This window comes from Teleopsis dalmanni, chromosome 1 (assembly GCF_002237135.1).
Source record: "Teleopsis dalmanni isolate 2A chromosome 1, ASM223713v2, whole genome shotgun sequence".
Taxonomy (NCBI): domain Eukaryota; kingdom Metazoa; phylum Arthropoda; class Insecta; order Diptera; family Diopsidae; genus Teleopsis; species Teleopsis dalmanni.
In genome coordinates, this window is record NC_051846.1 from 185,907,604 (window position 1) to 185,934,776 (window position 27,173).

Sequence of the window (27,173 nt, forward strand, 5' to 3'; positions counted from 1 at the left end):
GATTATTCAATCTACAGTGACCCATAATCCACTGTAATCCCATAATAGTTCTTAAGTTTGTTAATTCCATGCAATCATTGAAGCATTTTAGATTGTAAGTCCATAAAATTATTTTTAATTGTGATTTTCACAATAAGCGTAATTCTATAATCCACAATATAAAGTACCAACCAAATTTGCATAATTAGATTTTGTTACTTATATTATATATCTACGAAAGTTTTTTTTTGCTGCTAGGCATCTCTTAAAAGGATGCCGATATAGTTCAATATTTGACTTCCTTGTGTTGACAATCTTATATATACCATATTGTTGAATATCGCATCTCAACGAGATCAAGAAAAAGTTCATTACTTCTTTAATTATTTTTGAATATCGCATCTCAACGAGATCAAGAAAAAGTTCATTACTTCTTTAATTATTTTTGAATATCGCATCTCAACAAGATCAAGAAAAAGTTCATTATTTCCCTTCTCTGTTTTTTAGAGCACAGGTATTAACAAACCAATTATACGAAGAAACGCAGATAGTGTCTTACACACATCTGAACAATCTGGGTATACATTATTGGTATATAATTTTTTGTGATATAGTATAATTTAATAAAAAATGAGCAGGTTTCTGAGAGTAAACTGTAGTCTGAATAATCATCTAACGTAACTGAGAACACACTCATATGTAAGTTTTGTTAGGGGGAAATACATTGAAACAGAGAAACATAAAACATAGATACGACATAAAAATAAAACACAAAAGAAAGAGACGCTTTGTTCCTACATAAGCACTAAGCATCTCATATATATATATATATTATTATATAATTATATATATATATATATCATATATAGAGATAAAACTCGGTAAACTAGAATCAATACAAAAATTTATTCAGGAATTGTACAGTATAATTGTCTTTAATAAATATAGGGTAACTTATCTGATTTCGTTGAATTCAAAAACCAAAGAATATTGGGTAAATTTAGCATTTGCAATTTTTATGCCTGACATTGAGTATTTCCAGGATATTTGCCTTTTTCCAAATAAGTCATCTGGTGTTTCAGACTTTTTATCTGTTTATCCATACATTGGGTATAGTTTGAGTGTATGTGTGGCTGCTTCTAGTTCGACCGTCTTCTACCCACAATTACGAGGAATTGTGAATTCAAAATGGTTTTCTTAGGTAATTGAAGAGTATTCATTGCTACCTCCTCTTCAACTAATTAACTAACTATAGTTTGAGCGTACATTATCTGATCAATAGATCATTGACTCAGGCCGCCCTGCTTAGCTTTGTTACATTTCTATTTTGTTCCGTAAAAAACAAATTTAAATCGTTTGCTATAATAATTCTCTAAAATCATTTTGAATCGTCTTCAAGTTGTTAGTTGTGCAAGAGTTCCTGCTTCTTCTGCCTTTCTTCACGACAAATGTGTCCGAATGTGTGTGTAAGTAGTCATTTGCAGCAATCGAAACCCCATTCCAGATGTGTTATTCTTTTAAGTCATTTATATAAGAAGATGTTGAAAGGAATAAATGACTATTTCGTTTGTATAACCTTTTAATTATTAATTATTTCGAATATGGTCCCTTTTTCTATTCCTAGCTATGCCCATGCCCCACAATACTTGACTCAATACTCTGCATTTAAGTAAAGGTAAAAACTTTTTTACAACCTTTAGCCAATGCATTTTATCAGTAAATTATCTTCAATGTCATAAATTGTTATTGAATCCAACGTTTTGTGAAGTTAAAAATAGACTTTCGGAAAAAATTCATTATGAGTTGACACGCAACTTTATTCCAAGAATTTTAAGTATTTTAAGAATCGAAGAAGTGCAGAGATGCAGACTTCGAGTAGAACGAAATTGCGCAAAAAGTATCTTAAAGCGACTAACTACGTGAAGATGCATTTTTAGTACTGCTGCAGTGGGGCTATAACAATAAAAATACAATATAAAAATGTAAAAATAAAAATTTATTTTTAACTAATAATATAATGTATGAAGTTTTAAAATTCTTTTATTACACAAAAAAAAAAACAAATAATCTGAAATGAAATACAAAAATACTTCAAGCCTTCAACTTGAACTTAAACAAATACAAATTCCACGCAATGATTGAGGTTAATATACTGAAATATCTATATGGGCTTGTTTTCAAGTTTATTTCAAAAACATGTAATAAACAAATTAATTATTATTTATTTATTATTTTCATAATTGTTTTTTTTTCATTTTTTTCAATATTTTTTGTTTCGTTGAAGCGTATTAAATTAGACATTAATTAAACGGTTTTTTGTCTACTACGGGTATAATTTAATCCAAAAACTATTAAGTTTTTGTTGTGCCATGGATCGCGTAATGGTCGTACGTGTCTGTAATAAACTTATTTCATATTCTGTCATAATTGGGATATAATATTCAATACTTAATATAAGGCTCGTGCATACTTGTGATAAATTTTAAATACCTGTGAGCAATGAACTGTTTTAGTGGCTGAAGCCACTCAATGTGATGTCTGCCATTAAAAATCCATTTCCGTTTATACTCATAACTCTACAATGTATTTATTCACAAAAAAAAAACAAAAACCAAAACGTTCAAGTACCTTAAATATTTTGAAGTATTAATATTATTGTTCTGTAATACATACATATTCATATGTCTACATATGTAAATTTTGTCTATTTTTAAAGTCGGGCCTCAACTGACAATTTAACATGTTCACACTCAATTTCGGCTAATGGCTTATAAGTCTTACTGACCTTCATTTTCGATACAGCAATTACGAGTACGATTCTATTGCCATTGCAAATGCAATACGTTTCCAGTTAACTCAATTAGTATGTTGTACGCATGCGTACATCTCATTTGGGAATTTAATTTTAAATACGAGTATAATGTTTTAAAGTCATATAACTCATATTTTTATTTTTCTTAATTTTTAAAAAATAATTAGGCATATATATATTGTGAAATATTTTTAAAGTTATTACCGAAAGAAATATTTACTAAAACGCATATAAAATTAATTAAAAATGAATTTTATGCCTTTTTTGAATAATTATTATTGCTACATTATTATTACTAATGATAAAACAGATATGTTCGTGAAATTAATTACAAAACATTTAGAACCTACTTTTATATATTGTTTTACACTTTAATGGATTTGCGAATATTCATAAATTGAGACCTTAAAATTTACATCTGCTTATCTAAATTAGAAATGCTCATTAAAACCTCTCTATTCCTACCATTTGAGACTCTGTGAATATCGATAAGCAGTGTTATAGCATTATATACTCACTTATCTGAATCGAGTTGTTATATGGTATTAACAACTATGTATAATTTTCTTTATAAACTCATTTAGTTTCTTAACTTTAAATTTTGAATAAATACAATAGTCACTTTTTTACCCGTTTTATATTTTTTTCTCAAAACTCAATCACTTAGAAAAGGTTAGAATAATAGAAATAGAGATATAAATTAAAATAAAAATTAAAACAGATTTTTTTATTATATTTAAACAAACAGCAAAGTCTAAATTAACAACAACTAGTCACATTGACTAACAACATATTTGTTAATTTATGTTACAAGTAATGTTACTTAACTAAGAAGTTACTTACTTAACTAACTAACTAATCGGGCTGACTGGCGGAGGCTACTCGACGCGGCCAAGGATGACACATGTCTGTAATGGCCAACTAAGTAAGTAAGTAAGTTACTTAACTAAAGTCAGGTTATAGATCTGAGCTAGTTATCACCTTGCTGGTTGAAACGCCTAAAAAGATCCTCAACAAACAGGTCGTAGAATAGAAATTGAGATAAAAATTAAAATTGAAATATAAATTAACAGTTGGTTAGCTTCCTAAAAATAGGTCCATTGCCTACATAGTTACTATTTTGTGCTGGCAACCGATCCTTATTGAATTGAACATATTTAGCCTTACATTTCAATCCTTAAATGAAGATTAAAATGACTCACTTGGGGATTTTTGGAAATGAAATGGTAACAGAAGCTCCAGACTTTGTATTCTTCTCCTAAAGAAATCGAAATTAGTTAGTAGTTAAATTTCAACAAAATGGAAGACTATGATTATTGTAGATATTTTGTACTCGCAACTAACAACGAACAGAAAGCAAACAGTTCTTCTTAAATTAAAGTTATATATTCTATGGTATTTCAACTTGTGAAATATTAAATCTATTCCTTATATCTTATTCTCCAGATTTTAAGCCTTATTTTATTAACGATCTGTTTATCAAGACTTTTTTATAAAATAGTCTTTTTCTTTTATAACCATTTTTAAATACTCTCTAATTTATTACAGAGTTCAAGTAAACAACTAAGAAGAATTGAAATTTCTGGGAATGTCTTCTTGTGCTCTTTTAAATACGCTCTAATATATTACAAAATTCAAGTAAACAATTAAAAACAATAGGAATTTTAACTCGTGAATTGTTAAATCTATTCCTTCTATCTTATTGTTCAGATTTAAAGCTTTATTTTATTAATGATCTAGTTATAAAGTCTTTTATAAACTGTAACCACTTTTAAATACTTTCTAATTTATTATAGAGTTTAAGTAAACAACTAAATCTGGGTTCCCGGTCATAGGGATATTAACGGCAATTGTAAAGCAAACGAGCTAGCCAGACGTGGTGCTTCAGGGAACCACTCGAAACACCTAACCAATCTGGGCATATCGTTGACATTATGCAAATTGATTTTGAGTTCTTCCTGTGCCGAACTTTTTAACAAAAGATGGGAAGACTCTGCGATATGCAGGCATCTGTAAGCAATGTGGCCACAGACCAACAATAGAAAATCGAAATCTCTCTTAGAGATGTCCCGTAGAGATATCAGTCTTGTAGTAGGTTTACTAACAGGTCATTGTATTCTAGGTAATCATACTAGGAGACTGAATCTACCGTTCAACCATTTTTGCCGCAGTTGTGGTGAGGATGACGAAAGTGCCTTTCACCTGCTTTCTTCCTGTCCGAAACATGCACGGCGTCGCCTTAAATTTTTGGGGGCTTTCCTTTTTGAGGATCTTGACGAACTTCGAGACCTCCCTCTATATAGCATCATAAACTATATTAAAGGTTCTGGATGGTTTTAGCCCATGGGTTCTAAATAATACGGTATCACAATGGGCTTATACGCCTAAGTGGATCCCCCTGGGATCGCCGGTATAACCTAACCTAACCTAAGTAAACAACTAAGAAGAATGGAAATTTCTGGGAATGTGTTCTTATTCCGATTTTGAACTGCGCTCTATTAATGATGTATTTAACAAGTTTTTATGACTTTAGGCGCTTTTAAATACTCTCTGACATATTCAGCACATTTTAAAAACATTAATTGATAGAAATTTATTATTTGAAGAGAATACAAATAACTAATAATAACTAGAGGTAGATGCTCTAAATAATTTTTAAAAATTATAATAATCACTCTGTATAAAGTCTTAAAAATTGTCCCCTCTCTTCTTTAAGCTCATTTATTTATTTGCAGTAGACAATATTTGTGCTTAATAACTATAAAACGCTTATAATTTTAACAGTTTAACAACTTTGTTTAAAAAAAAAAATAAATTAAGTTCAAAAGTAATAGCACAAAAAGTGAAACATAACAGCAGCCGTGATAACTTCACCAAGTTCTTAAAAATAAAAAAAAAAAAATTATCAGTCCAATTATATTCCTGCTAAGGTGCAGCACAACAAAACTCAGATTGCACAGCGCCTTGTCAGATTTTGCGGCAAGACCACCAGCAACCTAGGACACATGCGGTACTACCTACACTCTTTCTTACTGAAAGAATAAAAATGAACTAGAAAAAAATTCATAATAGACTTGAAAGCCTAAGAAAATTAAAAACCTCAAAATTAATTCCAATTGACGGGCACTCCAAGTTGCAGAGAACTTTTCAATTTTTTTTTTTTGTTCTTGTTTTCAGGCGCCTTTTTTATTGGTTTTAATACTTCATTGAATTCACTCTTGGCAGTTGTCAGGCCTTATTTTTATCCATAATATTTTCAGTTTGCATATAAACTGAATTTTTTTTTATTAATAATTTTATGCAAATAAAACGAAAGGAAGGAAAAAACAATTTATGTATTGAGTTTAGTGAATAAAATTGCATATGAAAACCGAGCGATCTGCGCAAACAAAGTTAATTAACTTATTTGCAAGCACGGATTTCACGGAAATGCCCTTAAAATACAAAAACGAAAAGAAACAATGGAGAAGAAAAACTTAAATTACAAAAACAAGAAAATTGCTGCTATCTACCTGTAGTTTTAATCACGTGCTGCAACATTTGCTACCTTAACTATACCATATAAAACTTAAGATACTTCACAAACACAAACACTGCCAACAAGCAGCGCCACTCAACTGCAAGATGCATTCCAAGTTGCAGTTTTGCATACATTTCAACATAATAGATTTTTTCTTCTGATTTTATCATCTTAGCATTGAAAGACTCGTTTGCCCTAACACTTGCCTTGGTATCATTTCCGTTAGTGTTGATAACTTTTTGATATCTACTGCCGCAATATTGCAACACAATTTTATACTTTGCATTTGATCGATCGATTCTTTGAGTTACTTAAATTAAGCGCACTTCATCTAAACCGTCATTTATCAACGTCATACATATAGTATTTTCAAGATGAAATGATAGTGTTGCACTTTTATCATATTTGTCTGTGGTGCTGCCGTGCCACTAGCATCAATCTACAACATTTTTTCTACATAATAGGCTTATAAATATATGCTTAAGCTACACAATATGTAATAATCTCTAAAGAAATTAGAACATGCAAAGGTGATGGATGCTGCTTTAATTGTGTTTAAATTTCTTTAGCTGCCTTCCACAGAAAATATCAGTACTTCAGCTATTAATTATTTTCACTATCTAATCATATAGCATTACACCGAAGATGGAAGCACATCACTGGTAGTAACTTTCTACCAAATGAAATACCATTAATTTAACTTAAAAACAATTGGTAATAAATGTGATATTGATTTAGTTTACTAGTGACTCTAAATTACACATAATCACAGGTTATCTGCTATATTTGAAATGAAAATGTACAAAGCAGAGTTGTTGAAATGTAGAAATCTATCATAAGAAGAAAATTTCATATTTCATAGATATTTGAAATTTTTTCATCCTGATTAGATTTTAATAACATTTCTAATTATAAACATAGGTGTAATGGAACGAGTCTTTGACTTGCACTTTATATTTACAATGATATGATGATTATATATTTAATGTACTCCTTGTTAGTTTTAGCAAAAAAATACACATAAAAGATAAGATCTTTAAGAAACAGATGTTGTTTTGTCTTTTATTTAATTATCATTGTTTGAAAATTAGAGAGTAGACTTAGTAAATGGAATGTACTTAAGAAATAGAATCTAACAAAGAGTGACTTAAGTATTATTACGGGAATACTAACCGGTCATTGAAGATTGAATAATCACCCAAAAAAGTTAGGAATCCAATGCAACTCTAACTGCAGATACTGTAGAGAAGATAGAGAAACCGCATAACATGTGCTAGAGAAATGCCCGGCACTGATGTACAAACGGAAAAAAACACTTAGAAGGGTATTTCATGAAGCATAGGGATACAAAGCTAGGAAAGATAGGTCCTTTACTGTCATTCAGTAAAGAAATCGGACTTGAAAAAACACTCTAATCCGACTAAAGGGCACAATAGAACTTGTAGGTCGCAGTGTACTATCACTTATCCTAATAATAATAATAAAAAATAGTAAGGAATAGAATAGAAAATAACGGAAGTACTAGCTCTTAGAAAATAAAACACTACGATCTTTTGAACTTAGGGTAAAACCAAAAGTCTCATGGTGCTACATTAACCGAATAAGTGGTAGTGGAAGTATATTTTTGAATATAGTTGACTTTTTGCGGAAATGTGCTCCATGAACCGTCTTAAATGCAATGTTGTGATTGTTTTCAAAAATGTGATTGTTTTTAGCGACATCAAACGATATTTCACTAATCTCCGATACAAAACATCTATTAAAAAGGGTTGAATTAATGCAAATGTAATGTTAACAGTACCTCAGCACAATTTTTGATTGTCAATCAATGATTTTTAAGCACATGATTCAATGTAGCTTCAATATTTTGTGATAATACAAAGCACATGATTGTGCAAAACTTTTTAATAAGACAACTTAACGAATGTGGTCGACAAAACAGCATACCTATCGGATATGATCCTAAGACTATTTTTCTTATTTTATCTCTGAAACTTTATTCTCAAATGTTTATTTAAGGTTCCCAACGGGTCTTCGTTCCTCCGGTTTTCCGTCCATGATGAGAATGTCAATTCTGGACTACAATATTCTTCACACGTCACAAAGCCACTTTAGTTGGTGAAACGTCCATGACGAGGATGTGAGTTCTGGACTACAATATTTTTGACACAACACAGAGCCACTTTAGTTGGTGACACTTAACTTTATGTTGGATGGCAACTTGTTATATGGTAGTTTGGTTCTTATATGATCATTCGCAAATGCCATTAATGATTTCTTTCTGTTTGCTTAAAAACTACTCTACAAATAATTAAAATTTTTTACTGATTCTAGAATTATATGGAAAATTTCGCAATATAAAATGTAGGTCTCGTCTATATATATTTTTGTCTGCTCTCTATACACTAGTACCTATTTATTAACTTTTTAAGTAATTATTAAAAACTAATTATAATTATTGTTAATTAGTTCTTAACTAATAATTATTATTTTTTTTTTTAATTTATAAAGGAATATCTAGTATTTACGAATTTACGAATAATTAAATACAAGAATTATTTCCAAGACCACTGATGAAGGGTATTTGGCAATACTCGAAACAGCTGTATGGTCAGCCAAAAATTCAATTAATTAAAATAATTTAAAAAAATAAATTTTTGTTGTTGTTTCACTTCTGTTCGAAAACCTCTTTATGTAAATATCTAGTATCAAATAACATTCGCATTACTTAGCCTTTTACTTGTGAATTGATCTCTGTTATTACTAGTATTCTGAACCTTTTCTTCTTACCATATTAACGATTATAAGGACAGGTATTTCATATGTCATACAACTTCGGAGTGACAAATATGAAATATTTATTGTAATTTATTGTGTCTACATATATATAGTAAATTCATTAAGTACACCAATTAAGACCTTGTCAAAATTTTTAATTGGATTTGATAAACTTTTAATATGAAACATAAACTAACCCTACTACTAACATTTTGAACGTGAAGCTCAGTCTACAGATACTCCTTGCGGAATTGGCCATTAATTTCGATTGCAGAATTGACACTTGATTCATGTGTAACAAATTGTATCACATAAATTTGTTGCGATTCCATTGAAAAAAGGCGTTCAGGATAAAAGTTCTGTCTGCACCCAACAAATGTAAACGCAATCAACTTACTAAGAAATTGCTGATGTCAATTATTTATTGGCCAATTTATTTTTATTACTTACACCAAAGAACGGCCGCTGCATATGTAAGGAGAACCCTTGTTAAATATTTTATTACTTAAAAATGGAAAAAAATGTCAATTAAAAATAATTAATAGAAAAATGTACGCTCTATTATCATAGAAATGTGCTTGTGTGCTTGTAATATAAATATATCCGGTATTTAAATTCTAAATTACCGGTCACAGAACCAAAACCAAGTATAAGGGTCATGCATGCATATTAAGATAAGTTTTTCTTGATACATACAGAGGTACACAAAACATGGGCTCCCATTTGAGAGACAAAAAGTGAAGTAATGATGTTTGGGTACACATTTCCATTTCCGATTGTTTGTGTTGATTATACATAATGGCTTAGACACAATTCTAACAAAACGTTTGCTGCTTCTTAGTTACTTCACAACTCCCTGTGTTTATTTTGGGGCATGAACTTTTCAATTGCTGATTGTGCCCACTGAAATAATCAACAAAATAAGCCAACAGCAACCACAACACATTGTTGACCACAATTCCGAACGTTACTGTAGGCAATTGCTACGTGACACTTAGTGCCAACACGTAGCATTATTATGCCGCCAACTGTCACCACAACATTTCGTTGCTTAAGTACATGTCAAGAATTCTATGTGCGTTGTTATATTCCACCGGCATGAATAAGTTCCACTTGGTTTTTGTGTGTAGCATGGTGGCGTAGTTAGAGGAACTTTTCCAATAAGTATGTGAGTATGCAACAATCCCAAGCTGTTTTGCATTATTGTTCTTTGCAATGAATTCAGCGTTTTGCTATTTCTGTTCTTAACTGTTCTGCAGTGGTCTTTGTGTCCATTGTTCTTCAATATTCTGACAACTTTATTGCTCATGCTGGTCAAGAAGTTCCAGACCTGTAATGCCATAACTAAATAAGTTTTTCTTTTCAATTAACTTTTTAGTTTTTACAATTACTCTAAAGAATCTTTTCATTAAGTTTTTAAATATTTTTTAATTTATGTTGGGCGTTTAACTCTACCTTTAACTCTACTATTGCTACTACTGTTGCTTGTATATTTAAACAACAGTTTTCCCTGCCTGTTAACTCACATAAAGTATCTACTTTGTTGTATGTCTTATTTATTTACAATATTTGCACTTTTCGTTAACTGAAGAATTGTTGTTTTGTGCCACTGGCAATCGCTATTCAAACAATCATTGCAAAAAGTCAACAACCTTTTACTACTTTTGTCGTTGTTCTTGGCCATGTTTGACTTTAAATTGTTTACGGTTTTGAAGAAATACATTTTTTGTTTTGTAATATTTCAATTGTTGAAACCTACTTTCAGCAGTTTAAATAAATAACAATATTGATTTTACTACTTAAAAATTTAAATCCACAAAAAAAAGTACAATTAAAATGAAGCCAATTCAATCAAAATTTAGCAATATAGTCTTAAAGTGATGTGGCCCATTTTAAGCACTAAGCTTTTGACACTAAGAAGATAAAAAATTGTAATAAAATTTAATTAAACAAGTATAAGATACCCAATATCTTAATCTTTCGCAACACCTTTACCTCTTTATCCTCTTAAGCTTCTTACCTCTACTTTCGCAATAAGATTACTCTGTTTGAGATGAGAAAATATTATCTTTGCTTTAAAGAAAGTACTTACTAGGATAATATACCAGGATTAAAACAATTGGTACCTATAACAATAAGAGATATCAGGATTGTACAAACCTATCAAAAGAAAAAGAATCATCACAGGAATCCTAACAGAATATTGTGATCTAAAATACCACCTTACGAGACTGGATATACATACGGATGCAAACTGTAGTTTCCGTGAAAAGAATGAGGAGTCGGCTGCACATGTGCTGTTAGAATGCTCTGCGCTAATGCACATACAAAATAGTGTCCTAGGAATGTATATCCTTACGGAAGAGGCAATAAAACTCTGTAAAGTAGGTTCTATAATACTTTTTATTGTCGCAACAGGACTTAAAAACCTACTCTAAACCCAGAAGGGGGCACAATAGACCCGATGATTGCAGTGCCATATCCCCTAACAATAATAATAATAATAAAGAAAGTACTACTTTAATTTGTATACTTTGTGACCGACCGGCTTTAATTTGAATAAAGAGGAAGTAGTCTTATATTAATATGCTGTTAGGAACTTTTTAAGGAGCAGTGATCAGAGCTTGATGTGAAAAGCGAAAAGTCTTATGTTCAGCTGGATTCAGTTGTACTACAAAAAGTCTACTAAAATCGCGGTGCCCTCTTGCTCTCGAGTCTCTATTATAACCAACAGATTATATCCTTATACCTTATGTATTTGTTATTAATCCATTAAATTAATATTCTATAAACAATAAACCTAATCGTTTCATTTGATTTTATAAATAAAGTTAATATAAAATTGTATAAATACTATATAATCTATTTATATTGTTAAAATAAAGCTACTATTACGACTACTAAAATTAAGCTCTACCTACTCTCTATGGTTGATTAGTTGGTTCCAATGGCAGAACAGTGGATAAGTTTCCATTGATCTCAATTGGCGAATTTTTGCCGTTTTGCTACTTTATTCCTCGCAAGAAAGATATGGACTAAATCTATCTAGACGAATTTATATAACTTAATAGGTGTTTCGTCTTCATTGTGATCCATTCATTATGAATAAACAATATACCATTACCTCACACGTCATATGCAAAATTTTTCATTTCACTCGCAATGTCGCTACTCTAAATTTGATATATGTAAGAATTTTCAAGAAAATATAGTAATAGGTAAAATGAATATGTAAGTAGAATTAATTAGTCAAGACCAGAGAGAACCCTAATAAATAAGTAACGATATTACATTAGTATTATAATGCTTGTGGCGTTTAGAAAAAGTAGTCATCACTAATGGGTAATAAACAGTGAGTCACTAGAAAGTTTTATAAGATAGTTTAACACAGTGACCAAAATAAAATTCAGAGCCCCCAATATTAGTAGATTATAATTCTAAGAATTCCAAAGAACCTAATCTGATTTTTAAAAGAACTAGAATAAAGAAAACATTTCACTTCTGTGATGAAGTTCAGATATTACAATATATGTAATATGTACCAATATCGGTTGAAAATAAATATCTATAAGTTATACTATTACATACTTCCACACACACTATTATATAGTTAATGTCGCTCAAATTTTTCTTAGTGTTTATGTTATTTTAATTGATAAGAGATAGGGTCACAATGTACCGGGTACTATTTCATATATATCGTTTTACGTATATATAGTATCGGTTAACATTTTCCTTATTTTATATAACAAAACCATTTTCGCTGCCTTGCAGGTTTTAACAAAAGCCTTATCTGGGCTTTCTCGAGTATTATTATATTCGATTAATACTTTCAGCATAATTATATTAATACCTATATAATATTTTTTTTTCAGGGTTCTGATCCGCGTGCTGCCACTTGTCGTGGAAAACTACAGAGTAAACGTTGTAAATTAAATCAGGAAATAAATAAAGAACTACGATTACGAGCTGGTGCTGAAAACCTCTTTAAGGTATTATTGATTTAATAATTGATATAAAAAATTTTTTGTAATAAAATCTTTTTAATTATTTTGCAGGCAACCACAAATCGCAAATTACGTGATACCGTAGCTCTGGAATTGAGTTTTGTTAATTCAAATTTACAATTGTTAAAGGAGCAATTAGCCGAATTAAATTCATCTGTAGAAATCTACCAAAATGATAGGTGAGTCATCTATATTCATTGTCAAAAATTTATAAAAAAAAATTGTGTAGTTTATTACAAATAAAGATACATAACGGAAAAGTTCATTGTTTACATTGACATTCAATTTCAGGAAGTCACATTTCTGAAAAAAGATTTAGAGACTATAAAATTTTATATTTGCCATAATTTAGAAGTGAACCTTAAAAAGGTCAAAATACTGTATCTACGTTCGCCTGCATAAAATGGCAAAGATACATGCAATGCAATTGTAACAGCCACACTTCTTATTGTGGCAATGTGGCAACGTGGCAACGTGGCCACACTTAACATGAGTCGACATTCATGGAAGGAAATCATTAAGATTAGTTAGTGTGATTGGATTGATTTGAATTGCTTAAAATGGCAAAATCGTGTTTGTTTCTTGGAGGTTCTTAGATATTTAGAATGTTAGAAAAAATTTTTATACATTCAGTAGTTTACTCATTGCCTTATTAGCTTAGTGGATGTAGACGATAATATTTCAAATATTTAACAATATTATTTCCTATATAATAAATATTTTCAAAATAGAATAGTATTATTTTTTTTTAGAAAGTAAAGATGTATTACTTCAAATTTCACAGAAATGAGTAATCAATCGTTTCAACGTTACATATTCAATTTTCAGTCTACAAAAAATTAATTGAATTTACTAATTCAAATTAAAATATATTAAATGGTTTTAAAAAAATGTATTGTAAATATATATCATATTATTTCTTCAATTTAAGACAAGTATAATTCTTTTTTAATGACACCCAAACTATATCAATATATATAATATATTATTGTATGTCATTTCGTATACGAGATAACGAGTCCCCACATTCTTTTCAAATCATTTACAAATAGTTTTCATATAAGGTTAACTTGAATATATTATTAATCTTTTGAAACGTGATTTCTAATTATATTTAAGTTTAAAATAATTTTAAATATAATTATAAAAATGCACAAAATATTTTCTTTAACTTTTTACTTTAACAAGATGCGGTTATTCAAAGAGATCAGTTGAAGCAAGTAACAGAATACTTGTTTAATAAAATTTTATATTATATGCATGACCCAAGTCAAACATTTCTGACAGGTCTTCACCAGTTCCCTAAAATTGTTGCCATAAAGTAACATTTCATAATGAAAACACAATCAGGAGTTGGGTCCCGAGACATGGACAGCAAGTCACTAAACCTAAATCGGTACATTATATTTAATAAATACTTAACCCAGTATTTTGCTAGTATTTCTTTAGAGCGATGTTATTTACTTTAGTTGTTTTGATTTTAAAAAAATTATAAACAGTCCTTTATGTATGGGTTTATGAAGTTCCCTGCACTTAGTGCTCGCCACCTAGATAGGTTTAGGCAGAGTCTGGGAAATCGTTTAACGAACTGCCACAGCTCATTAGAAATAAAAATACTTGGATTTTATTTTTATGAAACCTATAACTCTAATAGAGTATAAGTATAATAATATAATAATTATAAAAATAGTGTCTAATTATATTATTGTAAAAAATATTATAGAGAATGGAGTAAAGAAATAGTAATATAATAATAAGAATAATATCTGATTGAATTACTTTAGTAAAAAATTTTTTCAATTTCTTTTTTTTTTTTTTGAAAGGCAATCGTACTATGAATATTGAAAGTATTATATTTAATACGAGATGATTTAGTATATTATTAAATCAAAAAAATATCTTAATTGTAGAAAATTGATTTAATAGAAATAATAATAACCATAATGTCTGACCAAATAGTAAAAAATTTTTTAAATTACAATTTATTTTGAAGCCCCAGTAATACCATAAAAATTTCGATCCTGAAATTATTTTATTTAATATTAGTTGATTTAGTATTTTATTAAATTAAAAAATTTTCTTAATTGAAGAAAGTTGAGTTAATAGAAATAGTAATAATAAGTAATAGTAATAATGATAATAAGCATAATGTCGGACCTACTAATACTATAAAAATTTCGATTCTGAAATTAATTTTTTTAATATTAGATGACTAAAAAATTAACTTAATTTTTAAAAAAAAAATAAATTAAATTAAATTTTATTTATGAACAATTTTTATGCATTTTTATTATACACTATTGGAACAATGATAATACAAACAGAAAATTTAAAATTAAAAATATGAAAAATATGAAAAATAGGAAATTATCTTTAAAAAAACTAATAAATTTAAAAAATATAAAAAAACTGACATATTTATTTATTATTCTTAACTAATTAAATTTAATCTTTTACGAATAAACTTGACTCGAACACGTGCGTCAAGCAGAAATAGCAAAATAATTGTAAAAATATTTTAATTATTGCAAAAATATTTGCCAACAGCTATCGGTTAAATAAATATGTAAAAATACGAGTATATAAATAAATTTATTGTATACAATATTTTTAAAATCAAAAAGTTAACAAGTAATAAAATTATAAATGTTTTTGCAAGTAAATACGGAGTTCATACTGCACAGATTGCGTTAAGATTTAAGGGCTTGACTGCGACTGTAAATATTAGCACAAATTGTTATAAATTATAAAAATTAGCTGTTAACATACTTAAAAAATAGTACGTTAATATATGTATAAATATGTATAAATATATATGTATAAATAACCCACAATGATATATAACCCTACATAAAATAAAAAATTATTAGTTTTTGCTTCTTTAGATACTTGAATATTTTTCGAGCTTTAGTGAAAAACTGCTACTTTCGCCTTTAGAAACAAATTGCGATGCTAATAAGTAGCATCGGCACGCTTCACTGGCGTACTAAACAACTTTTTATAGCTAATAAATAATCAATTTTAATTTTATGTGAATTCCTAACTATCTTCAAATATGGTAGAAAAAAAAATTCCCTGTAATATTGTATAAATTTGCAATTATTGAATGAGTTAACAAACAACTTAAAAAATTGCTTAAATAGCAAAAGTCTCTGGCCTGGCTCCTCTTCCCACCTCTTCAAGCTAATAAACTTGTTTAATTTCAATAATTATACGCGAATATTTTAATAACTCGTTTCGAGATACACTGGCGAGCGCCAACCCTTTTCCTACTCGGTAGATTTTCTATTTTCTCCATGAAATTTTCTCATTAAATTTTTGTAATTTCCATTTTTAGTTTGCCGTACTTTTCATGTATTTCAAAACTTCAACAGATTTTCTATTGACTTTTTTGCTGCTACACTTGTTGTTTTTACAATTATTTTGCGCTTTAGTTTCGGTCAAGCGCATTTTAGCGCAACCAAGTAGAACAAACAACAGAAATATTTTTAAATATTTCAGATAGATTAGCTTCACACAAGCGAAAATAATTCAACAATATATAAATAGATATAAAATTTCAATATTTTCTCATAACATCTACCGCAACCTACCCTGGCTAATTTTTTTCCATAAAGAAACAACAATTAACGAGAATTATGTTTTTAAATAATAGAGGAGTATTAATAGGAGTATTATTTTTATTCAATCATTTTCTTCAAAAATATTTGAAAAAGTCTTACTGAAAAGAATCCTTCCTCTGATTGAAAGTCAAAACATAATACCTTTACATCAGTTTGGTTTTAGGTGCAATCACTCCACCATAGATCAAGTCCATAGGATTACCAATGTAATAGAAAAAGCTCTTGAGGAAAAAAAATCTGCTCAGCTGTGTTTTTAGATGTGTCGCAGGCTTTCGATAAAGTCTGGCACTCCGGATTGCTTACCAAAGTAAAAAATATTCTCCCAACGGAGTATTATGATGTAATCTCCTCTTACTTATCTGATCGTTACTTTCGAGTAAAGCACGGTGATGCCTATAGCAAATTGTATAAAATTAACGCGACTTGCCAACGAGTGCAACGACGTTCACAGCAGCTTTTGCTGATGATACTGCAGTCCTTGCAGTTGGAGAAAGCGCAATAATAGCAGTTAATAATTTGCAAAATAGTATGGACAGTATAATTGTTTGGACAAAGAAATGGAAAATCAATATGAATAAAGAAAAATCAGTGCATGTAAATTTCACAAATCGAAACATCAGTCATATACCTGTCTACATCGCTTTTTTTCACTAATGATTACTTAAAGCCCTTTAAAGCTTTGATTACAAAGTCCAGAACTATATCTACAGAAAAGCTCTTAATCTGTTCTGGTGACAGAAATTCCATATGAAACAAGTTTCATCGGTACGTTATTAAAGCTGAACAGTCACAATGAATATGCACAATAGTTTCCTTATCTTCTAGGCATAATCTGCATTCCGAATTAGCAGATAATCGTAGTTCATGAAAGTGAAATTTCAGACCATAATGACCTGTAATGAAACCGAAGTTTGTACTATTCAGATTCAATAAAGAATGTCTTTAAAAAAAAAAAATCTTAACTCAAATATTAATACTTAACTCTATTAGCTTAATAACATTTAAAGTTTTGTATTGATATCCGTATACATCGCATATCGCAAGTTAATTAATTGTTAGAATAACCGACAGAGAATACTCTCAGTGTAATGTAGTGTTTACTGTGTTAAATGTTACCTTTCCGAGTGACTATCAAATTGCAGTCTACTTACATTCAATAATATTTTGAAGTACTCCTAAAGTATTCTTTCATCAATATAATATAAAGTTGCACACTTTCATATCCGCTATGACGAAACTATATTCCCTAATAGATTGCTTGCATATCCAGCAAATTTTCAGGAGTTTGCCTCCTACAACTATATACCACTGTTAAACTTAAAGATATCCAATAAACATAAACCATTTTATAATAGAAAATTGTGGTTTCAAATTTATTGAGGTTAGCCGACCGGCCTTATAAAGTAAAAATAACTCAATAAAAAAAAAATTACCTATACTGTATTTTTCTAACAACTCATTCACTTGACTTCTTAATTTTCATTTTTTAATTATTAATAATAATTAAAACCTACAGGTATATTAAGAGAGATATTGTAATGAATTCGTGAAACATTTATACTGAAGTGTTTAAAGGCAATGATTAGCATTAGTTTTACTAATTTAGTAGAAAAACATTCTCTCTGCTAATAACAAAAGAAAATTTGCAACCGAAGATAGTGAAACACTCTTTGAATCGACACTGTCACTTCAACGTAAAAATCTGTTTTCATAGATGAACAACCCATTAATGTTAATAGAGAGAATTTTTTGATAATAAAAAATTATTCCAAAAATTAATTAGTTAAACATCGTTACATCGACAACATTTGGTTCCAACAAAACAGCGCAACTTGCCATACAAGCACGCTTAACAATCGATTTATTGCAAAATCAGTTTGCGAACAACTTTATTTCCAGAAGTAGTTCTGGTAACTGACCTCCCCGTTCGTGCGATTTAACGCCTCTCTTTAACAATCACCTTTTTATGGGGCTATTTTAAGTCATTGGTTTAAGCTAAAAAACCAGCAACTCTTGAAGTTTTAGAAGCCAATACTCATGCCACCATTGACGTTATATTTATTGCAAAATATATTTAAAAATTGGACTACTCGAATGGATCATGTAACTCACAGCCGCGGCGGACGTGTGCCTAAAATCATATTCAAAAAATAAGTGCCATGAAATTACTTAACAAATAAGAATAAAAAAGTTTCATTCCAACAATCTATCTTGTATTATCATTTTAAGTTCTCATGCAGCTAAAAAAAACACCCGGTATATATTTATTCATAAATTGGTACTTCTTGAGGTGAGTAATGTAGCAACCTCATTCGATAATAGATATGATTTACAAAAAAGTATAAACATTACTTTTAATGTTTAAATGTAATAAAATATTTTTTTATATTACAAAGAAAAGTCTTTGACCATGAATTTCAAAAGTAAAAAAGTAGTAAATACTTTCCAATTTTCAAGATTTTACAAGATCTTTAAAATTTAATCCCATTCAATCAACCTAAGAAATTATTACAAATTATATAGATGTGTATGGAAATTGATTGGATATACACACGAGTAATACTCAACATGTTTTATTTTATAATTCTCACTTACTTCACTGAACAAATCCTATAAAAATGTTGCTGAATGTTACAAGTACTGTACTTGTTTAGTTTAATATAAAATATTTAAATAGAATCTGTTTACTTCTTATGGGACCTCCGCCTGCTTTTAATGACTATACATAATATTTGGCATTCATTTTTTTTGTTTTATTGACTTAAGTTTAAAAAATATTTTTGAATTAGTAAATCATAGAAATTCAATCAGAATTGTATTAATGCATATGAAAAATGGTTAAATATACGTAGGAGTGTATTCAATGTATTTTATTTTATAATTCTTATTTACTTCAGTGAACAAAGCATATAAATATGTTAATTAATGTAATACGTTGCATTTATTTAGTTTAATAGAAAATATTTGAATAGATTCGAATTACGATTTCGTCCGGTATCAAAGCACTGTCTACGTTTATATATAGGCGTTGATTAGATATACATGACATTTATTTAATCCTAATCCTGAAATGAAATCCTAATCTTAAAGTTTTTAAATACAAAAATGTTAGTTCTAATGCGAAAACGTTCTTCACAATTTTTTTATATATTGCAGGTGAACATATCCCAAAACTGCTAAATTTGGCTAAAAATGACATATATTTCCCTAACCTTGTCTATGTTAAACCAAATGGTATGGCCTAAACAAGATCTCTTGGACAATTTTTTTTATAAAATTTGGCTAGAAATGACATATTTCCCTAACCTTGTCTATGTTAAACCAAATGGTATAGCCTAAACAAGATCTCTTGGACAATCTTTTTATATTACGGATAAGCATATCTCAAAACTGCCAAATTTAAACAATATGTAAGAAATTGTTCATTATTATAAACTAGAAAAATAATAAATACGTGAATAAATTTCATAGACAGTTATTAATGTATAACCATTTTTAGGTATATAAAGCATATATAACTTAAGTATTACATCAAAATTAATTTTTATAAAAATAACTTATGAAGAAGCAAATTACGAGTGAGGTGTGTTAGTTGAATTTCTTAAGAAAAGACCAATACTTAAGCATCATTTAATTTGTTTTGAAGTTATCCGATACGATAAACAATATAGATATAAGTAATAAAGTTATATTTTATGACAAAGGTACAGACAGGCATTTTGACATAAAAGTATCTAAGTTCTTTTAAAAGGTGTGGCCGGTCATTTTTATGTATAAAAGTATCTGAAATCCGCGACTTTTAGGAATAAATTTTTTAAAAATATTTTCAGGTTTTAGTAAGTCACTTCTCAGCATTCTGGCCCTTAATAATAATACTTATTAGTTATTAACACAGTTCATATACAAACATACACATAAAACCCCTTAACCTATTTTTACAGCCAGTGTGACCAGTGGCCACTTTTATTGAATTGCCTTTTCTTATGAAATTGTTGGGGAATCTTTTTATATAAATTTTAAAGCCCAGCCAATCTGTAGAAAAACAAAATTATAAATAAAAATTTAAAAAAAAATGCGTTTATCTGTGATTTTCTTCCAACAGCAGAAGTTTTTTGTGGTTATTGTTGTTGTTGCTGACGACTCTGTTGACAAAAGATAATAATGTCAGCAATAATAAAACGGCCCGAAGAAACGCAATTGTACACAAGCTACTTTTTTTATTACTTAGCAAAATTATGGTTATTATTCTTGTAATGCCCTACATTCCTTAAGTTCATATTGAGTTTATTTAATGAAATTGGCAAAAAACAAATAAGCATCAATATTTTCATTCGGATTAAGTCTAAATAATACTGCATTGGTGCCATACACCTTCACTGCTTGCTGCCACGTAAAAGGGAGCCAGTCACATTGTAGTTTGCATATATCAACTGCTAATTGAGATGCACATATAGTATGCAAATGTCTCGATAATAACAATGGCATCATTTATTTTGCCAATCTCAAATTAAGGTGTGCTACTCGATGATTCTGCCTCTACATTTATACAATACTTGGATTATGGCTTTGCTTTTATATTAAAAAACTTTTTCCATTAAGTAACCCATTCATTTCTTACTTATTTAGTTGGTACGAATATTGTAACATTGTATCTCAACGCGAAATGCAGTAAGCCACTTTTACCAATTCTTATCTGCAGAAGAAGGTTAAATTGTAGCTCACTTGTTAGCTGTCATAACCGATACATTTATCCAAACGTACAACTGCTTTTACTGTGGGTTAGTACTTCTGACTTCACTCACTCACAGCCTCTTTTTCTACAACTACGAGTACTCGTGCTTGTAACCGCAAGTAGCGAAATCTTATTTGCGCAAAAAAAAATGTTCAGTTGACACGAATCCCATAATTTAGGTCTTCGTCACAGAAAATCTAATTGTGGGAATCCAAATGCTAGAATAAACTATAGGCAACGCTCTTTAAGTGGAAAAATTTAATTTTTTATAATGGCAGACAACATTGTTAAGTTCTTTTTTTTATTTGATATAGTGAAATATTCAACAGATTTTCTATATAAGCTTAAATGTAGTAACAACAATTCGGGATTATGATCTTATTCAGTATATATGAGCTTAAAAACAAATCAAATATTTTATATTTATTTTCATTAGTAACAACTTTAACATAAATATATTACAGAGGTTTTGGTCAAACACCCACTAAAAAATAATGAAATAAAAATTAATACAAAATAAGTAAGTACTGGCTCTCAGAGAGTGGAACATCAGGACCATGATTGGTCTTTTGTGTTAGTTACCCAACTTAGCTGAACAGGCTCTCAAATAAAAGCCGAAATGTCGACTGTTGAGGATATCGTAACCTTGAACGAGAATAGGAATTTAGGTACCTAGCAATCTTCTGCTGACCTAGATCAATGCCGAAAATGAGGTCCATTCTCTTTACAGCAAAAATATAATACAGGCCATGATGATCCAATAGGTGACCTGCCAACAATTTCAGTTCCATTGCATACAGAATGGAAAACCTTCAAAGCTCTTTCACTTTTTTGAGTCAATTATTTTAACATTTGATAAGCTAAAGGCCCTCGCATACCTGAATCTTCATGCAATACTTTCCATATATAATCTAATCAATCAATCAAATAATCAACTATATTGACATTCTTTTTTACTCCCGAAGTATAGTTTTATAAGAATTTATAAGTTTGTAAAAAAAGGTTTACTTTGAGAAAACTATTTAAGCAAATGTTGATGTTGATTAGATAATCTGGAACCCAACATGCTAAAGTCTTTCCCATGCCTAAATCTTCATACAATATTTCCCAAATATAAGCTAACGAAATGACTACAGCCTAAGACTGTTTCTCATTTTTCTTTAATTTTTCTTTTGAAAATTTAATTAATTATCACATATTTAGAATTACTCTTAACATATCCAAGAAAGCCTTAAGTCAAAGTTGGAAGATATAATACCATATAAAATTAAAGAAAAAACCAAAACACATCCAGGATTATAGCTCTAAATGAATATGATAACGATATATATATATATTAAGAATATATCTCGATTACGATTTATTTTTAATAAAACCTTATTGATCGTAACATAAAAGTACGGTTAAAAGCTTTTTGATATCTGCCATTTTAAAAATCTAAACAAGAAAACGCTTTACATATATTTTAAGTCTATATTTATATAACTTAATTGATTTTATTTTTTTTTTGTTTTTTACAGTCATGACGGTGTAATGCCTATGATACCACTTGGTTTAAAAGAAACGAAAGAAATTAGTTTTATGGATCCATTTTCGGATTTTATTTTGGAACACTATAGTGAAGAGCCTTCTATATACATGGATGCTATTGCTGATATAACAGATACAAGACAGGTAAGCATATATTAAAAATATATATAAAATAATGATTAGGTTAGGTTATACCGGCAATCCCTAGGGCCTATTGGTCTAAGACACCAGGCCTATTGGCCCATTATGTTACCGTATAATAAAGAAACTCGGGGTTTAAAATCGCCTAGAAAATTATATTTTAGTCAAAGGACTAAAATATAATATTTTATATAGTAAAATATTTATGAAAATATAAATATATACTGTTATATATACAAATATATATTGTTATACTGATATAAATATGTAAATGTATATTGGTTTATAAATATATATATGGTTTATAAATATATATTTTTATATATATAAATGTATTAAATTTCTGTTATGTTATATATATATATAAATAGTTTTATTTACTAAAATCTTTATAAAATAAAACAATCTATACAGTGCACAATATATATAATAGTTAATAATAGACAAATGGTTAATATCACTAAAGGCTTCTTGAATGTCAAAACTTTATTTTTATAATGTCGCAGTTGTAGATTACTGCTTACTAACATACTATATAAAATTAGAACTTTATAGTGCGTTAGTTAATATTTGTCGTTTACTTTACTTCATTGTTAGTGCAGCGTTACTGTAGTCCTGCCCTTTACTAAATATAACCGTTTTTAGACTTATATCCCAAAATGTTGGAGCTTTCATCACTAACGTTCTATTTAGTTCCTTCCCCTCCCATTATGCGACATCACTAAATTTTTCATCAATTCATAAAAATGGGACTAGTTTTCCCTATATTATGAGAAATTCTTTATATAATCCTCTGTTCTTTTGCAACTCTCATGCAAAAGAAAATAATAATACATAAATAATTATATAAAATTATTAATAAAATTAATAATAATATATTTAATTATTAATTCTTTTATTATATACTGTTTATTGTTTTTCATTTCAATTTTCTACAGGCTTCCAAAACGCCTTCACGTGATGCACAAGGTGTTGCCTTACTCTTCCGGTATTACAATCTATTGTATTACGTCGAAAGAAGATTCTTTCCGCCTGATCGAAATTTGGGAGTATACTTCGAGTGGTATGATTCACTAACAGGTACGTTATTGGAGTTAATCACTGATTACTCTTATTTTGTATATTTAAATTGATTTTAATAATTTTAGGTGTTCCCTCCTGTCAACGCACCATTGCATTCGAAAAGGCATGCACACTTTTCAATTTGGGTGCAATTTACACACAAATCGGTGCAAGACATGATCGCACAACTGAAAAGGGACTCGATGCAGCTGTGGATAGTTTCCTACGTGCTGCTGGTATTTTTCGGCATATTTACGATACTTTCACAAATGCACCATCCATGGACTTGAAGCCACAGGTACTCGACGTATTGGTTTCATTGATGTTGTCACAAGCACGTGAATGCCTATTTGAAAAATTGCAGCTACAAATTGAAGCTTTGGGCTTAACGGAATCGAGTCATGTGAGTTTAAAAGACTAATAACTAATGGTATATAAACTTTTTAATGACTTTTGGACTAAATTTTGTACTTATTTTATGCATTTTGTTTTTATTTATTTTTTAATGGTTTAATTATTTTTCGTGTTTTATTTATTTTTATAGCTTTTCAAAGATTTAGCTGGCGAAGCAGCACAACTAACATTGGAATACAATGAAATGCACAAAAATATACAAACAAATGATACACACACATATTTGCCGGAATGCTGGGCTGGTCTAGTACCGCTTAAAGCTGAATTCTACAAAGGTGAGTTGTAAATCTTGCTTCCATGGGCATCCATGCCCAATCGGCACGTTGCCTGCCTTGCCGTTGAATTGTTTACGAGGCGTATGTATATGACTTCTTAAGCAGTACGGCGTCAATAATTTAACAATTGAATTTCAATTTAAATTTCAATTTCAATTACATTTACAACTGCTGTTGCTGTTGTTGTTGTTTCATTTTTATAGCATTGTCTCATCATTACGAAGCTCGTAGTATTGATGCAGCTGCAGACAAAACATCTTTGAGCACAAAAAAGAGTCAAGCTCCCTCATCGAATGAATCTTTTATTGGCAATGCGCGGGAGGCATTGCGCGCAGCGGCTGCCATTGATGAAAGTGAGGAGGATTGTGCTAGTGCCGCAGCTATGAAACGCACCCATCTTAAAGAATCTTTGGCTAGTCATGAAGAAGCGCAACGCTTGCAGCGCATGTGTCGGTATTTGAAGGTAAGCGAGTTTTATTCAATATCCAAAGAAATATTTCCAATAATGCCGCCTGCATTTTTATATAAATTGGGTTCGGTTTGCTGATTTTTAAATATTTAAATATATAATTATTAATGAATTAACATTGATAAATGATATTAACCCAACCTACTGTAATAAGAAGGAAACGTGTGTCATCATTGACTGAAAATATCACATTTATTTATTCACATAATTAAATAAGTTAATACTAAAAAATCGGGTTTACATTCAACGGTCGTGTTAAAGCCGGAAGGGATGGAACTGCTGGTATCTTCGCTGTTAGTATAGGAATTCAGCACATGGCAGCCTGAGTAAACAAAAGACTGTGAAAAAAGAAGCCGGTTACTTGTAGTTCCAAACAGTAACTTGGTGCTAAAAACAACTGAATATAAGTAAAAAAAGTCTCGAATGAATACCGAAGACTAAAACACACTCACTACTCCCGTCGGAGTTTCAATGTTCGACAAGAAACCGAATCAAACACGTTTACCAAACCGAGCTAATGTCGTAGAGCTTAATACCACCGAAAAAAAAACAAAATTACTATTTTTTAATTTTAAATTTATTTTTATATCTTCTATTATAATATAATCTGTATACTAATATAACCTCTAACGGTTTTGAGATGTAGTTTTTCTCTTTTAATCTAAATTATTATTTTCACATTTTTAGAACAAAACCTCTCTAATACAAGTCATAAAGGAAGCATTTTATAAGACGCAAGATGAATATGAAAAATTTATGGAAGAAATACCTGAAAGAGAAATTGAAGAGGATTTCGATGTTCTTGACGTGGCAGTTGAAGGTATTGAAATTTTTCCAATTTAAAATAAGACAGATTTTAAGATATATTTTATATCTTATTCTTTTAATAGCTTGCTCAAAATTCACACTTTCACTTACGGGTCCAGATTTTACTTCACATAAAGTAGAAGATCCATTCAAACGCCTTGGTCCAATAGCCATATTTTCTGCACGTCGTTACTGGACAGCGCCACGTTGTGTACGCTTACAAAAAGGCTCTAGTTTATATCACGAAAGTACAATATATCAGTGTCACTGTCCGACACCGCATGACGAACATAAAGAGGATTGCGCACACTATAAAGATGAAATTGATAGCTTCGGTTTTCATGTACGTGGCGATGCACCAGTAATAATAGCACACGTGGAAATAAACTCTTTAGCGGATGTAAGTACTTATATACAAATATATGTATGCATTATATTTAAATATATTATATCTATATTATATCTATCTATTATATTATATGTTATTAAATATTATAAAATATTATATGTTACTTTTACAGTTGGGTGGCATTAAAGAAGGCGATTTTATTGTGGAAATTGCTGGTATTGATGTCAAATGGTATACACATCAACAAGTTGTACGTTTAATACAGTCATGCGGGTCGTCGCTAGAGTTAAAGATTATAACACCTATGGATCGTAATTACTTGAAGGTACTTCAATACATAAGATAAAATTAATTTGACTTATAACACACTATTGTTAATTTTTATAGCCACTTTCATCGAAAGGTTCCATATCCACACTTTCAGCAGCTAGTTCATCAGGAGTTTCGTCAGGCTCATCCAGTCCCACAGGCACAACAACCAAACCGAAAATGCGTTGCAAAGTATCAAACAAGGGTGGACGTTTAGGTAGCTTGTCTTCAAGCTCTTGGAATCCATTCAGACGCACACCCAGTTTAGCAAAAATATTTTAGTTGGAAGGGTTCTACTTCTGCAATTTGTCTGCATCACAATTTGTAAAAAATTTAATCGGTGGCCATTTAAAAATTTCTTTTCAA

The 27,173-nt window shown here is 29.6% G+C and overlaps 1 protein-coding gene across 1 annotated transcript in view; it reads left to right on the plus strand.

Moving 5' to 3' along the window:
- LOC119670714 (rhophilin-2) overlaps positions 1-27,173 on the plus strand; it is a 47,267-nt gene extending 20,094 nt beyond the window's left edge. The window contains exons 2-12 of the mRNA XM_038081097.1: positions 12,965-13,081; positions 13,148-13,275; positions 22,972-23,125; positions 24,061-24,202; positions 24,271-24,587; positions 24,729-24,873; positions 25,077-25,336; positions 26,030-26,162; positions 26,233-26,549; positions 26,671-26,823; positions 26,886-27,173. Of these exons, the coding sequence (XP_037937025.1) occupies positions 12,965-13,081; positions 13,148-13,275; positions 22,972-23,125; positions 24,061-24,202; positions 24,271-24,587; positions 24,729-24,873; positions 25,077-25,336; positions 26,030-26,162; positions 26,233-26,549; positions 26,671-26,823; positions 26,886-27,089 (2,070 nt within the window). The 3' untranslated portion in view covers positions 27,090-27,173. The remainder of the gene's footprint in view (positions 1-12,964; positions 13,082-13,147; positions 13,276-22,971; positions 23,126-24,060; positions 24,203-24,270; positions 24,588-24,728; positions 24,874-25,076; positions 25,337-26,029; positions 26,163-26,232; positions 26,550-26,670; positions 26,824-26,885) is intronic.